This window comes from Notamacropus eugenii, chromosome X (genome assembly GCF_028372415.1).
Source record: "Notamacropus eugenii isolate mMacEug1 chromosome X, mMacEug1.pri_v2, whole genome shotgun sequence".
Taxonomy (NCBI): domain Eukaryota; kingdom Metazoa; phylum Chordata; class Mammalia; order Diprotodontia; family Macropodidae; genus Notamacropus; species Notamacropus eugenii.
In genome coordinates, this window is record NC_092879.1 from 98,877,475 (window position 1) to 98,893,536 (window position 16,062).

At 51.5% G+C, this 16,062-nt stretch overlaps 1 protein-coding gene across 1 annotated transcript in view; it reads right to left on the reverse strand.

Annotated features, from left to right (window-relative positions):
* DGKK (diacylglycerol kinase kappa) overlaps positions 1 to 16,062 on the reverse strand; it is a 50,598-nt gene that overhangs the window by 25,080 nt on the left and 9,456 nt on the right. Inside the window, exons 4-7 of the mRNA XM_072626826.1 lie at positions 9,848 to 9,980; positions 9,405 to 9,511; positions 8,914 to 9,039; positions 8,096 to 8,198 (exon numbers count right to left, since the gene is read on the reverse strand). Of these exons, the coding sequence (XP_072482927.1) occupies positions 8,096 to 8,198; positions 8,914 to 9,039; positions 9,405 to 9,511; positions 9,848 to 9,980 (469 nt within the window). The remainder of the gene's footprint in view (positions 1 to 8,095; positions 8,199 to 8,913; positions 9,040 to 9,404; positions 9,512 to 9,847; positions 9,981 to 16,062) is intronic.

Below are 16,062 nucleotides of genomic sequence, written 5' to 3' on the forward strand. Positions count from 1 at the left end.
GGAAAAAGGGGGAGAAAGAACAAGTGGAGACAGAAGGGAAGATGAGAAAGAAAAAGGGAGAGAGGAAGGAAAGGGAGAAAGAGAGGAGGAAGGGAGAGAAAATAGGGAGAAAGAGAGAAGAGAGAACAAAGAGGTGAGAGAGGGAAGGACAAATGGGTGTAGGGAGAGGGAAAGAGAGGGAGAGAGCAAAAAGGGAGAGGAGAGAGTAGTGTTAGAGTGAAGGAAAGGCAGAGGGATAGACAGAGAGAAAGAAAGATACACAGAGAGACATAAACACAGACAGGGAGGGGGAGAGATACAGGGAAAGAGAAAGAAAGTGGAAGAGACAGAGAGAGAAGAAGTGGAGACAGTGGGGAAGATGAGAGAAAGGAAGAGAAAGGAGAGAATGTAAGGAACAAGAAAAATGAGCTAAGAGAGAGGACAGAGTGGGACGAGAGAGAGGGAAAAAGAGACAGCAACAGAGCAGAAGGAGGAGAGAGCAAAGTGTTAGAGTGTAAAGAAAAGGCATAGGAATAGAAGGACAGACATAGAAAAACAGATTGAGAGAGAGAGATACAGGGATGGAGATGAAGAGACAGAGAGAGAGGAAGGGTAAGAAAAAGGTGGGGAGGCAAAGGGAGAGAGAGAAGGAGACACTGGTGGGGGGATGAGGGAAAGAAACACTAGGGAGGCAGAGAAAGATAAAGAGAAACCTAGACAGAAAGGAGACAGAGACAGAAGGGAGAAAGAGGGAGTGGAGAGGTGGAGGAAAGTGAGAGACAACGGGAGAGAGAGAATGTAGGGGGGGCAACAGAGACAGAGGAGAGAGTGAAGGAAAGGCAGAGGGACAGACAACACAGAGAAAGATCTGGGAGAGGGACAGGAAAATGGAGAGACAGAGGAGGGGGGAATAAAGAAAAAAAGAAAAGAAAGAAGGAGACATCGATGGGGGGTGTGAGGAAAAGAAAGAGAGACAGAAAAGAGGCAAAGAGAAACAGATGTAAGGAGAGTGATACGTACACAGACAGAGAGACACAGACAGACAGAGATGGAGAGGGAAAGAGAGAGGAAGTGGAAGAGACAAAGATGGAGAAGAAGGAGGGGGAGGACAAAGGGAGAGAGCATGGAGGATGAGAGAGAAAAAGAGGGAGTTGACAGGATGGAAGAGAGGAGAGGAGAGAACGTAGGGAGCAAGAGGAGAGAGACGGAAGGACAGAGGGAGGGAGAGGGAAAAGAGAGAGACAGGAACAGAGAAAAGGGAGAAGGGGGAGGAGAGAGTGAAGGAAGGGCGGAGAGATTGACAGAGAGAGAAGTACAGAAAAATCGAGAGAGATAGAGGGACAGGGAGATGGAGAGAGAGGGAGAGGAGGGGGAAGAAAGAAAAAGGTAGAGAGAGAGAGAAGGAGATACTGATGGGTGGAGTGAGGAAAAGAAAGAGAAAAGAGAGTCAAAGAGAGAAACAGTTGGAAGGAAAATGAGGCAGAGATGGGAGGGACAGAAAGAAAAGGCAGAAGGACAGGAAAAGAGGATGGGGGAGAGAGACAGAGGGAGAGAGAATGTAGAAGAGAAAAGAGAAGAGTTGAGAGAGGTAAGGACAGAAGGAGGGAGAGGGTAAAAGGGAGAGACAAAAAAGGAGAAGGAGGAAGAGAGAGCAGAGTGTTAGAGACAGAGTTAAGGAAAGGCAGAGGGATAGACAGAGAGAGAAGGACAGATAGAGAAAACAGTGAGAGAGAGAGAGAGAAAGAGAGAGAGAGAGAGAGGGACAGGGAGACAGAATGAGAAAGATGGGGGGAGGGACAAGAAAGAAAAGGTGAGGATGAAATGAGGGAGGGGAGAGAGAGATTGACGTGGCGTAGGTAAGAAAAAGAAAGAGACAGAAAAGAGAGGAGGAGTGAGAGAAAGAGAGAAACCTTGATGGAAGGAGAATAAGACAGAGACAGAGGGAGAGGAAAAAGAGGATGGGGGAGAGAGACAGAAGGGAAGAGAGAAGACAGAGAGACAGACGGAGGAAGAGATCTAAGCACATACCTTGCTTGGCCAGAGTACAGTGGGATCATTACACAGTTCAATGATCTGGACAGAACTATTAATTTAAGTTAAAATTACACTGACTTCAAAAAAAAAGCAATTAAATCCTGTAGTTGATTCCTAAGGAGTCTGTGGTCCACTAAACCCCTCAGATCTTTTTTTCAACCCAAATCTCACCAAGGCTACACTTGTATATTTGATGTTGGTATGTTTGGGGTTGAGTTTTTAAACCAAACTATGGGACCTGTTGGGCAGAATCAGGAGCTGGAGTTAGCACCATGGAAGCAGAAGTCCTGCAGGAGTGCAGGGTCCGTGCTGCTGTCCCCGTCCACTCTCCCGCTGCCTCCCTATCGGCAAAAAAATTAACAAGTCGTTCCTTGATTTCTCCCATTCCTGTTGTTTACCTCTTTGCAAAGGCCCCCCATATTGGGTGCCTCTACTTTCTCTCCTCTCACTCCCTCTTACTTTAACCCTCACGGTCTGACTTCTCATTCCAAGCCTCTTGTCTCCAAAGCTGCCACTCTTCTCTCAACTGCCCAATCCAATGTCCTCTTCCCAATCCGCACGTGTCTCGACCTTTCTGCGAGCCTCTGATGCTCTTGGGCACTCTCTTCTTGACATTTTCTCCTGTCTAGGTTCACTTTCTGTCAGAATGCTCCTTCTCAGCTTCCTTTGCTAGATCTTCATCCAGGTCACACCCTCTAACCTTGGGTATCCCCCGGGTCTCTACCCTGCGTCCCCTTCTCTTCTCCCTCTGTTCTCCTTCATGGGGGGGGATTCTCCTCAGCTCCCGAGGATTCAGTTCTCTACGCTGAAGATTGTCAAATCGACCCTTCCTGCCCTAATCTCTCCAAGTGGAAGTCCAGTAGACATCTGAAACTCAACATGTCCCCAAGAGAACTCATCATCTGTCCCCCAAACTGTCCCCAAATCCAACCTTCCCTGTTACTGTCCAGAGAACCATCAGCCTTCCAACTCCCACCTCTTACCCAACATATACAATCTGTTGCCTAGCTCTGGTGATTTCACTTTTGCAGTATCTTTTGAATAGGCCCCCTTATCTCCTCTGACATGGTGCAGACCCTGATCTCCCCAGCCATAGCAATAGCTGCCTCTCTGCCTCAAGTCTCTCCCTGATACAATCCATCCTCCATTTAGGTACCAGACAGATTTCCCTAAAGGTCTGACCATATCATCTCCTACTCAGTAGTTCCAGTGGCTCCCTAGTATCTTCAAGATTAAATCCAAAATCTTTTGTCTGGTATTCTAAGACCTTTCTAACCCTCCCTCCCCTTCCAGGCTTCTTTCATCTACTCCCTTCTCCAAATCCAGGGACACCAGCTTCCTGGCAGTTCCCCAAACAAGACACCCCAGCTGTCCTCCATGCCTAGAACGCTCTCCCTTATCTCTGCCCACTGGCTTCATGTCCCAGCTAAGATCTCACCTCCATAGGAAGCCTCTCCCACCTCTTCATTCTCGGGCCTTCCCTCTCCTAATTGTTTCCTATTTACCCTGCACATAACCTGTTTGCACATATTAGACTAGGAGCTCCTTGTAGGTAGGGACTGTCGTTGTATCCCCAGAGCTGGCATACAGTGGCTGCTTAACAATGCTTCTTGACTATGTCTTTGTAGCTACTAATGCTGAGCATGGGGTCTTTGACAACAGCAGGTATCTAACAAAGACTTGGAAACTTAATCAGAATCAGCAAGTCAAGCAGCCCCTCCCCTCCCCAGGCCCAGCCCCAGGCCCAGGACATTTCCTGAGAGGGGCCTTCCTGGTACTGACTCTACCTCTTCGAGGGCAGCCTGGGGAAGGGGATCTGGAGGAGAAAACTGGGCCCAAGAAGGCACAGAGTGGCACAGAGGCTCCCAGAAATCAGGAGCCAGAGCAGTTGCTGACGAGCAACAGGGGTAACAGATGGTGATGCTACTGGGCCCCAACCACCAAGCACCAGAACAGGAAAGAACAGGAGAAAGAGAAGGTAGCATGAAACAGGGGGCAGGGCCTCTATGGATACAACTGTTGAGGAAAGGTCTGACTTGGGGGAATGCAAGGAGCCAGGTTCCCCCACCCCACCTCTATAGGGCCTGGAACCCCGTCATTAGACAGTGGCTCCTTTAGGTCGAGAAGGTTTTCTAGGCTTCCATAGTCCTCATGTTGAGATGAAGTCCACCAGCTACAGAATGACCCATCCTGTCCAGGATGTAATTCACTGTCAGCTCAGATTTGGGAGTGAGGCAGAAGCAGGGCCTCATGGTCCTGGGGGTGGCAGAAGTGGGCAAAGGGGCAAGGCAAGGAACCCAGATGTTAGCTTAGGAAAGCTCCCAGGGGTCATCTCCTCTCTAAAGTTCAAAAGGAGAGAATGAAGACAAGGCCTTTTGGGGGAGGTCAGCAGAAGTCCAGGCATGGGCTGCAGTTACTTAGCTGACTACTCCGAGTCCCATCCCATTTACGTCCTTTCCCCTTGCCAGCATACCTTTTCTTAGCTATCTACCCTCACATGCTCTCTCCTGTCCACCCTTCTACCCATTTAGCCACCTAGTCTTAGCAGCTGTCTTGCCTACTTCCCAGACTGAAGGGTGGAGGACCTTCCCTGGTCTGGGACAGTCACCACAGGAAGGGCTCTGCATCTTGCTGCAGCTGCTTGGGCTCCAGTACCATGGACAGCTGAGCAGGCCCTTGGACGAGTGGAGTGGAGCCAGATACACAACAGCCAGTTTCCCTGTGTCTGTGTGGGTGTGGAGAATTGTGAGGAGTGTTTTGTTGATGCATTTTTGTATCCATCCATCCGTGCGTTACTACATCTGTGTATGTACGTGCCTCTGTGTGCTCAGGGCTGTGGGGGTGTTTCTGGGGCTGTGTGTATTATGTGAGGAGGTAGCTCTGCATTTGGACACATCCAGGTGGTTTAGAGCAGGTGTGAGGAGGATGTGAGAGGGGGCCTGACTGCCAGGGAATGTGTGGGTGTTCGAAAGTGGATGTGTGTGTTCTCTGTGCTAATGGTCCTCATGCTGGGTTCTAGGATCTGCTGGAATCCCTGCTCCTTTCCAGCCTCTGATATAAGAGTATTTCTCCCTTCTCTGTCCTCTGCCATGGACCATTATTGTGGGGAGGAGATGCACTTGGGTCCGAGCTAGGCATCGAGTTTCGCTGGGCAGGGGGTGACTTCTGAGTCAATGAGCTAGGCTGTTTCCGGTGGGAATCTTGTGTGGCAGAGCTGACTAGAATAGAATATTGGAAAATAGGGAAATGTGTGGGCAGAGAAAGCGAAACTGACCACACACAGAATGAAATTCACTAGGGCCTGGGATTCTGGCTTCAGCTTGGTCCTAGTATGCCAGTGGTCAGTGGATGGCTTTAAAAGAATAAAAATAATAAACCACTGTTTTTAGGGGGCTTAAACAGGTACTTCTGCTCTGGTTAGCCATGTTCCCGCCCTCCCCAAGTAATGGGGAACTTCGGGGAGGAGAGAAACAGCGAGATCTCGAAGAGCAAAGGAAGCAGACAGGAGCACAAGGAGATCAGCAAGGCCAGATGGAGCCAGAGAGCATGGGGAGGCGGGGCAGCCTCCAGGAGGGAGGGGCCCCGGGGACTGCTGGCACCTGCCTCCTGAGCCTGGGCATCTCCCATCCTGGCCCCCAACTCCTCATCCCCTGAAGGCTTCCTTTCTCATCCATCTCCAAACATGCTCACCTATCATAGAATATAAAAAATAAAGGAAGATGTCTTCCCTGGTCCTTGGTCTCTCTCCCCGTCCCTCTCTGTCTCCTTCCTCCTTCCCTTTCCCCGTTTCTCTCTGTCACTCTACTTCTTCTCCGTCTGTCTCTCTCCCCCTCTCTTCTTTCTTGATCTGTTCCCCCTCCCCTCCATCTCTGTTTCTCTCTCCTTTTTGTTGCCTCTACCCTCTCCTTCATTCCTAGTGGTCTGGCTTCTCTCCTCACCATGTAAACTATCAGCTATTTCTGACAGCTTCCTAAAGGCCAGATCTGCTGGCCTTGCATCAGGCCCCAGCCTCCTTAGCTTCCAGCTGGGTTAGAGGCTGTGGTCCATTCCTTTGCTCCTCCAAATTCTCTCCCCCTGGAATTTTTGGACATTCTGACTAGGCTACCCTTAGATTTCTTCTTCTGTGTTGCACAGTCTTCCAAGGGCCAAAGCTTCGATAAAGTATCTCCCTCATAGATCCCAAGCAGCCTGTCTACAAGGCTCTCCCCCTGGCCTCTAAGCTACATGCCTAAAACCAGACTTCTAATCTTTAGCTCCCCCTAAGGACTTCCTTGTCTGTTAAAAAGAGTACCCAAGCACCAAACCTTGGTCCCATAGGCCCCCTAGGCCCCAAGCTCTTTTCTACCATTTTCTGTCTCTCAAATGTACCCCTTTTTTTCTATTTCTGTTGCCCTTTAGGCTAGACCCTGATGTTCTCACTTACAGCTCTGCTTCTGTCTCCAGGCTCTTCCCTTTCTAATCTAGCAGAGAATCCCAGCATCCTGCCTAGGCCCACCCAGGCCTGCTCTATCTAGAGTCTCTACTATGAATGAATGAATGAATGAGCCTCCTTTCCAGATTGGTCACCTCCCCCGTGGCCTTCCCCACCAAGGCTCTAGAAGTCAACACAGCCAAGTCTGGCGCTCTCCCTAGCCTTCTTCCTGCCTCCCTGGGTTTGCTGCTGCCTCACTTCCCCTCTTGCTTCAGAGCATTAGGGTCAGGGTTGTGATTTCCCTCCCTGGCTTCCTTCCAGCCTCAGCTAAAATCTTCCCTTCTCTGTGGACTATCACCAACGACCCTATCGATGGTTCGTTTGTGCCTAGTTGTTTGCGTGTCATCTCCCCACCCCCCACCTCCACACCTCAGACTGGGAGCTCCTTGAGGGCAGGGATGGTCATTTGCCTTTCTTTGCATCAGTGCTTAGCTCAATGCTGGACACATAGTAGGAACTGAAGAAAATCTCATTGAGTTGACCAAACTGTTCTCCAGGACTAACCCAGATGTTTTTCACAGGAATCACTGCCAAGCTACTCAGTTCCTATCCTATCTCTGGGAAGGGAAAGGTTGGCTTCCAAGTGGCAGCCTCTGAGCTGATCCCTGCTTCATGGCCCTGCCAGGTTTGTCTCACCCAAGCAGACCTTGTTGAAGATAGGCCCTTGTGCTCAGAAGGCTCCGATTCGGTAGAGTTCACTTGACACAGCCTAACCTCATTCAGGTGGGCACCTTTCTGGATCTGAGTTTTCTCCCGATAAGGCATGGCCTTGGGCTTGGCACATCTTGGCATCCCCAGGACCCAGCACACAACAGCTGCTCAATAAACATTTGTGGATGAGGCTGTTAATGAACTAACACCTTGGGAAATAGTTGGGCAACTGCTTGGAGTTGGGCTGGCTTTTGCCACTGGTGCCAGTTTTAGGCCTTAAGGCAAGTCACTTGTGCATTCTCGATCTTTACCTAGTCAGGCCAAACAGATCTTTCTTAAACAAGGGAAAGAACTGACTGGAAAGAATCAATCACTGTGGATTCTGGAAGGACGCCCTAGACACAGTGAATTAGCCTGTGGATTAGCCCACGTTTAGCAGAAAGTCATTAATATGCTCTTCTGTCTGGGAACAGGGAAAGCGAGAGCCAAGTCAGCTAAGTGAGAAACAGTGCTCCAGGGATTGCCAAGAAGAGAGCAGAGAGAACGATAAGAGAGCAGAGAGAACGGGGCTCTGGCTCTGCCAGGCAACAAATAGCACCAAGAGTTCTGCTGGGGGTAATACCAAATTCACCCTCTTCCTTTGCCTGTTAGTGGTAGGTCAAGAACCTCCGAATAAGGGAGGGAGGACTACAGCTTCAGGAATCACTCTGGTTTCTCTTGTATTTTTGAAGTTTCCAGTCAGACTTACAGAAGTGCCCACAGCCCTCTAAATCAAGACTTATGGGGAAACTGAGGCAATTCCTCAACATCAACACCCATCTTGGGGGTTCTTGGTACTTACTCCATGCTTTAACTAGAAGGTCAGAGAAGCCACCTGCCTCTCATCCAAGCATCTCCCTCCCCATATTGCAGGCAGTCAGTTCCTTCTTGTTTAGAGGGGAAACCCTGTTAGTTACTTACCATCTGAGTCCATGCAGTTCAGAACTGTAGGTGGGAGGATGGATACTTTGTACTGTCCCAGGGGGCATTTCTTGGAAAACTGATCTCTGCAGGTACCATGAATCTGAAATGATGGGGCGGGGGGACACAAGGGGAATGGGTAAGGGATATCTGCCTGGGGAAGGTTCCCCTATGGCTGAGTCTTCAAGTTGGATTCAAGAGTCTTTGGGCCTAGGCTCCAGCCTCTCCTCCAGGGACATCCTCACTATTCACTTTACTGTTATGTCCACTGACAGTGACTCTGGGAGGTAGGTGCTATTATGATCCCCATTTTACAGATGAGAAAACTGAGCCTCAGCGAGACCACCCAGGAAGGGTTAAAGTTTAAAGTCTATCTAGTAAACAATACTGCCCGCTCTGGAAGTTGCTGAAAGCCTCCAAGTCCAAGGGGGGAAAGGAATATCTGACCAAAGTGGGAGGTTCCAGGTGGTAGCTGATGGAGGACCATGGTTTACCAAGAGGACTCTGGGGAAGAGGCCACCACCTTCATCTGCCATTTGTCTAGAAATGTCTGATCCAGCTGTAGGGCAGTGAAAACACTATTGGCTTTATGGCCTTGAATCATGGCTTGGACTCTGGTGAACAGTCAACTTCTCTGGGCCTCAGTTTCTCCCCTCGTAAAATGAGAAGGTTGAGCCAGAAGGCCTCAAACATCAAGTCCAGCTCTTGTGCTCAACCTCTGACCCTAAGCCTGACAACTCCACTGAGATGGGGGGGAGGGGTTTGTACAAAGAGCCCACCCCAATCAGTGACCCCAGGAGGATCAAACTGAGCCTTACAATGGCCTTGCACCAGAGGCATTTGTAGTCTTGTAGCCTCCGGACACTGCCACACATGCGGTCACATGAGGCACAGCGGGCACTGACAGGCAAGTTCCCTTCCAGCCACTGATGGGGCATTGCCACCTGCACAGGAAAAACAATATAGAACTGAAGATGTGAGGTAAGGAAGGAGGCACAAGACCCACTTCACCAAGGTGTTGGGCCTCTGTCAAGGCCCTGCTCCCCCAGAGTCCAAGTGCAGTGGGTGGAGGTGGGGAGAAGGCAGTTGCCAGGGTTCTAGTACAGGGGGCCCCAGTTCTGAGCTGAGGAGGTCAGTGAGCTAGGGACAAGATGGCGGCCACAGCCAGGGCAATGGGTCACTGAGGCAAGAGAGGAGGCCTGGTCCTGGCCCTAGACTGCCTTATGTTAGCTATTCCCCCACGTGGGCTACCCATGCAGAAGGTGGAGGGGCCTAGCCAGTGTGTGGGATGGCTGTTGTCTGTACTTACCCCATCTTCATCCTCAATGATCTCACTGCCTATGGTGGCCAGGGTGGTCCATTTGCAGGTGGAGCTGGCTCGCACAGCACACCGTTTGTGAACTTTGAATTTGCACACTATGAGAGAAGCCAGAGAATGTGTTAGTAGGGGAGAGAAGTAGGAAAAGTAGGCCATCTTCCCCTTCTATCCTCCATCCCAGCTGCTGGTAGGTACAATTCAAACTGCCATGACCCCAGCCTTCTCAGGGAGACCAATAAAATCCAGTCATTTGGTGAGAGGCCATTGAAAATAGAAAAGGATTTATATCACAGGGACTGGGACTGTTACCTCCCCACCAGCCCCCCCATTCACCAAGCTCCTGGCTGGACTGCATGTGGAGGCCAGCATTGGACACCAATCTTGGCCCTGCCCCTTCTGGCCTCTCCCAAGTCAAACGGGTGGACCCCAAGTACCTTCACAGGACAGGCCGTGGGAGGTGACCCCTGAGAGGACTTCCCGGCAGACATTGCAGAAGGTGGGGCGGGCGTGAGAGCACGTGTACCAGTTGTGAGTGCTGGAGAAGTGATCCGATGTCAGCTGAAAATGCTGCAAAATGAGAGAGACCCCCCATGCTTCTAGAAAACACCACGTGGACACCACATGGGCCCCTCCACGCCTCACTGTGGAGTCCTGCCCGGAATGATGGGCCAAACGCAGTGACTCAGATGAGGACCGAGATCAAAGGAGTTCACAGTCCCATCCCCCCCATCTCTTCTCCACACTGGTTCCCACAGATCGCTTCAGGGCTCCTCACTATGCAGTGACTTCCAGAGTCAGGTGCCCAGACCTCTAGCATCCACAGCGCATCCTTGGTCTCTCAAGCTCAGTCATCTCCTTCCTCTACCCCGCCCCCCAAGCCCTCTCCCCTTCTGAGTGGTCTCACTGCGGCTACTGTAACAACATCTCTCCTGACTCTAGTCAGCTATTGTCTTGATCTTCCTAAAGTGCCAGTCTGACCATGTCATCTTCCTGTCACTGCCATGTTCTCTTTGATCTAGTGACACAGGCCTCCTGGCATTCCTTAACCAAGATGCCCCATCTCTTGAATCTGGGCATTTTCACTGGCAATTCCCATGCCTAGAACTATCTCGTTTCTCCTCCACCTGCCAGCTTCTTTCAAGTCCCAACTAATTGCCACCCCCTACACCCCCCTTCAACAAGCCTTTCATGGTCCCCTTCCATGGTTTCTTTGCATGTTGTCCCTTAGACTGAGAGCTCCTGGGGACAGGGTCATCACTTGCTTTTCTTTGCACGTAAAACCTATGAGCTGACTTGACTGTTCCCCAGGCCCACAAGTGGTCAGTGCCCAGCCTGACACCTGCTGTCCCCCAGTGGCCTGTGGGAGAGAGGAGCCACCTTGCTCCAAGGCCTGTATAGGATCTGTTTTCTGAACTGAGTCCCCTGCCCACAGCATGGCAACTAGGGGTCCCACATCTTCCCCTCCAAGATCAGCACGTGAGTGGCGACAGCCTTCTCCACCACAATATCCCAGGGCCCACTCCCCCCAACAGTCATCAAATCAAGACTCAGGAGAAGTGACTTGCCCATGGTCACACAGGGAGCTCTTGAACTCAGGTCATCTGGACTCCATTCAATCCCAGCTGCCTTTCATTATGAACAGGTCAAGAGAAGAGAGGGAGGGCAGCCCAAAGATTTCTCAGCTACCAGATCATCTCCTGCTGCACAGTGTTCCCCAGTCCTAGCCTTTCACCTTCCTCTCCATTGCCAGGATTTCTTCTCTGTCTCTGTCTCCCTCCCTGCCTCCTTTCTGTGTCTCTCTCCCTCCTCTCTGTTTGTCTCTCCTTTAGATTTTTATTCCTGACATTCTGATGGGGAGATCAGGAGTGGGCGTGGGGATGGGGTTAAATCTTGACAAAGATATCCTGTCAACCTTCTTTAACCTTGGCCCATGAGCCAAGGGCAATACCTTTCCCAGGTTCCCAGAGATCAAATATTCCCCCCTGTGACAGATGCCATGGGCCCAGAAGAACACAAAGGTTGTTTGGCGCTCTGTTACAACAAACATTCGCTATTATGGGGGCTTCCTGCTGGCTGGGTGGTGCAGTGGGGAGTTCAGCATTGGCTGCTGTGTGTGAGCTTCTTACTAAGGGTGGGGGAGGCCCACAGAAGCCTGGGGGAGGATGAGAAGGGTGCAGGAGTGGGCCACGGGTTAGCGGAATTTCCTCCTATTTGAGAGAGTGGAAAGCATGAAGCTTAGAAAAGGAGACTGAGAGGCCAGCTCTGTGGTTTGAGAAGGGGTTGGAATCCTTGCTGGCCCACTTTCCACAGTAGCATTGGGTGCCAGCCCCCACCCCACCCCCGCATTCCCTCCTTTGTAAAATGAGGACAGAATGGAAGCCTAGTGTCCATGGGGGGCACCAGGGAGAGCCCAGTTTTGCCAAGACAAGACTTTCTCCAGACACCAGATCAGAAATGGGCCTCACCGCCCAACCTGCCAAATAGCCACAGCTTGGAAGGTCAAGCGGAGATAATGGGGCCATGGCAGAGACAAGGACATCATTGCTGCTGTCTGGGCCCATCCTCAGGCCCAAGAGTGGCTTCCTCCCAAACCGCTTCCTGTCAGGGCATAGCACAGGCTGATGCCTGCCAGGGGAGCCAGGATCAGAGAGTCAGGCCTTTACCAGAGCTTGAATACGACTCAGGTCTTCTCCCTGGAGCTTTGGGTAAGCCCTGAGACCTAGGAGCTGCCATTATAATAACCATTTTCCAGGTGAGGAAGCAGGGACTGAGGATCAATGACTTGCCCAGGAACACCCAGTTAGTCTCTGTAAGGTGGAAACTGGACTCAGGCCCTCCTGAATCCATGGCCAGGGCTCTACCCAGTGCACTTCACTGTCTCCTTGACTGGATCAGCTTGAAGGCTTACAAGGGGCTCTACCATCACTGGGCCTCCTTGCCTCTGAGGGAAGCACTATGGGCAGCAATGGTGACAGATGGAGGAAGTGTCACAAGATCAGAGGTTTGGAAGTGGGCATGCAGGTAGGCAGTAGCAGGTCCCAAGCAGGGCTCTGGAGTCTGTGCCTTTCCCCCTGGAGCACATGTTCTCCTTTGGGCTCAGACCTTCTGCCTCCTGGAGGAACTCAGATGATCGAGAGTCCCTATCCCCAGAAGTTTTGGGGCCGGTGTTGGCCCGGACAAGCCGAGCACATTCACTTAGCTTCCTGAGCATGTGCTGACAAGAACAGCTTGGAAAAATGGTAGCGTGCACAGAGTTGCTTGTTTGGCCTTCTAAGCAGTGAGCCCAAGGTCCCACTATGGTGGCATCTCAGCCACCGGGGAAGGAAGGAGGCTGGGCAGGCGGGCCAGTGCCCGATTCGAGGCCTGAGACGTCAAGAGCCTGCGTGCATGGCTGACCAGGGACAGTAAGGTGACCGGAGGGGCCCACGGGACCCCGGGAGAGAGAGAATCAGCACTGACACAGACTCCTCCCAGGAGACCTGGGGCTGACAAAACACCTGGGTTTCCAACCTTGCCTCTGACTAGCTGTGTGAGCCTAGCTAGGCAAATCACTTTACTTCCTCAGCCTTAATTTTCTCATCTGTAAAATAGGAATGACAGCAGATAAGTATCCTCCCAAGACTAATGAGAGGATTGAATGAGGTGGAGGCTGGTTCATGTTCTTGGCATATTTCCCCTCTCCCTCCCCCTCCCTGCCCCATCTTCTCCTCTATGGCCTCAAAATTCCCAGTTGCTTCAACTGATTCTTATGTGGCCCATCTAACAGGGAGGAAACTGAGGCCTAGAGGTGAGACAGTCTGAACTATCTAGAGTTGACTTCCCCAGTATTTGGCATTTTAATACTAAAAACTGGGAGTGGAAATCCCCTGCAGCCAGAGACTCCTCCCCATGAAGGATAAATTGTTCAATGAAAGGGGCTCTTCAGTCTTTGAGGAAAAGACTGGAGAATCAGGAGACCTAGTTTGAATGGAAGAGCTGTCAGTCCTATCTATGTGACCTTTACATGTCACTTCCCTGTGCTGGGCCTCAGTTTCCCCATCTGTACAATGAGGGGCTTGGCCACACATGTCAAGCTAGAAGCCCAGAAAATTCCAGCACTGAACCTGATTGTGATGTCACTGGGAAAGGTTTAACCAAGTCAACAAAAATACAACCCAAACTAGATAATGACAATTTGTGATTTTCTAAGCCCATATGTGGCCTGTAGGAAGCAACGCTTACAAGTGTCATTAGGGGTCACAGACTTAGAGCTGGAAGGCCCTTACATGCCACTAAGTCCATTCTTTTCCTACTTTGCAGATGAAGAAACAAAGACAGAGATGAAGTGACTGGTCCAGATCACACCACCAGTAAGTATCTGAGGCTGGATCTGAACCTGCCCCTCCTCTCCTGACTCCCCTTTCCATGTCCTACTTACTACACTATACTGTCTCTACGCCAATGAATACAGGTGCTGGTCAGCTTGCGTGGCCACAGCCTTCCTGTTAGCTCGGACCCACAGCCCCATGACTGGGCTTTGGGGGCTGGCTTGGGCTCGACTTGGACCCACGGAGGTGGTTCTATCCCACAAAGACTCTGGAACTGCTATCTGCTTTGAGCCTCACAACTATGCTATGGCAGAGCTAGTCCAGGTCATGCTAACTCCATCTTATAGATGCAGAAACTGAGGCACAGGGAGGCTCAGTGGCTTGCCCACAATTAGGAAGGATCAGAGGTAGGGTTTGAACCCAGGACTTCCCACCTCAATGCCCACCTTTCTTTTCCCTATACCCCTAAAGGAATGGCAGGGCAGCTAGGTGGTACACCAGTGGTGGAGCACCAGTGCAGGAGTCAGGAGGGCCTGAGTTCAAATCTCACCTCAGACACTTTACACTCACTAGCTGTGTGACCTTGGGCAAGACACCTAACCCCCATTGCCTCATCCTGATGAATATTTGGTCACTGGATTCAGATGACTCTGGAGGAGAAGTGAGGCTGGTGACCAGCACAGCCCTCCTTCACTCAAAACAAAGTCAAAGGCAAGTCATGTCATTGTTTCTCTGATGGTGTGGTCTTCTTCAGCAACGAAGAATGGACACACACACACACAAAGGAATGGCAGATATGTGCAGGGCCACATCTATGAAGTGAGGCTGGCATAAGGAAGCCCGCTAAGCCAACAGGCCCCAGAAAAAACCCTTGTGGAATGAGGAGATGAGAAAGGAGCCTGCAAGCCGGCGCTCCACTCAGTGACCATCTCACTTCTGACCTGCTGGAAATAGCGGGCAAGTTTCCTGGATGCCTGTTTTTGATGCTTGTTTGCATGTCTGAACACAACAACAGACCGTTCACCAGTGCAGATGGAGGCCCTGAGCAGCTGGCACCAAGGGAGACAGCAGTGGCTGAGACTCGGCAGGAGAAAACGCAGCTGCACCAGCCTGGGTCTCCTTCCAGGAAAGCTGCCTGAAGTCAACAGTTACTGGGCATTCTGGGGTGGGGGGGGGGGGTCTCTGCCTGGTTCTGCCCTGAGCTCTAGCTGCCCTGAGCTTGCTTTTCGCCTCTGTAAATTTCCCGGGGGGAACATTAGAGTGTCAGAGATCCAGTAGAGCTACGGGCAGGGGGCACCATGCTGGGTGAGGGCCAACCAAAGATGACACTCTGATGTCCAACAATAATAGGAGCATTTCAAGCTCCAACGTCACACGCCAAGTAAGTGTCAGTGCCAGGATTTGCCCAAGACGTACCTGCTCTGGGAAGTGGCCAAGGCAAGGCGTGGGGCGATGAGGCCTCAGACACTTCCTGGTTGTGTGACCTTGAGCAAGTCACCAACATCTGTCTGCCTCAGCTCCCTCAGCACCTCCCTCACATAAGATCATGTTTGTCTCCAGCCAGATGAGGGCCTTCTCCACTGGATCCCAACCGGGGCCGGCCTGAAGCCTGGGGCCTACTCCATCCTCTCCCTGCCTGCCCCTCATACCTGGGAGACCCCAGCGCGGCTGCACTCTCAGATGCCAATGGGAAACTGAGTTCAGGCCTCTCAGGCTAGATGAGATCACAGGGCCAGAGCAGCACAGTCCTCAGAGATCACTTAGCACTACCCCATTATCCAAATAGCATAACGAGCTAACAGATGGAAAGAGTGATCTGGAGAGGAGGCTGGCACAGTGTGCCAAGGCACAGCATGCACAGAAGCCTGGAGGGTTTCTCGTACAGGTATGCAGTAGCAGCAGAGGTGGAGGGGGCTGTGGGTACTCTCTCATCTCCTTCCTTTCTCCTGGCCAGCCTGGGTTGGGGCATGACTCAGGCAAAGGAAGCTATGCCAACCCCTAGGCCTTTGCCTGGGCTCCTGCACCCCTATTCTAACACCAACCAAAGTCATTTTCTCGGTGAGATGGAAGCAAACTGGCACATTTCTCCTCCCCCAATGCCCCTTTGGGCACATCTCCCTCTGTCTTCAGGCCAAAGTCTCAGGTCCCCGGCATTCTAGGCCCTCTATGATATGTCTCCACCACAGGAAGGCTCTGCTGTGGCTGCCCTCCACCATTCAGCCTCTCCTCAAAAACACTGCTCATCTCTAGCAAACGTTTCTCCATCCTCGAGGCAGGTGTGGTATGGCGGGACCTGGCTCTGCTGTCTGCGTGACCCTGGGCAAGTAACTTCCCCTGCCCTG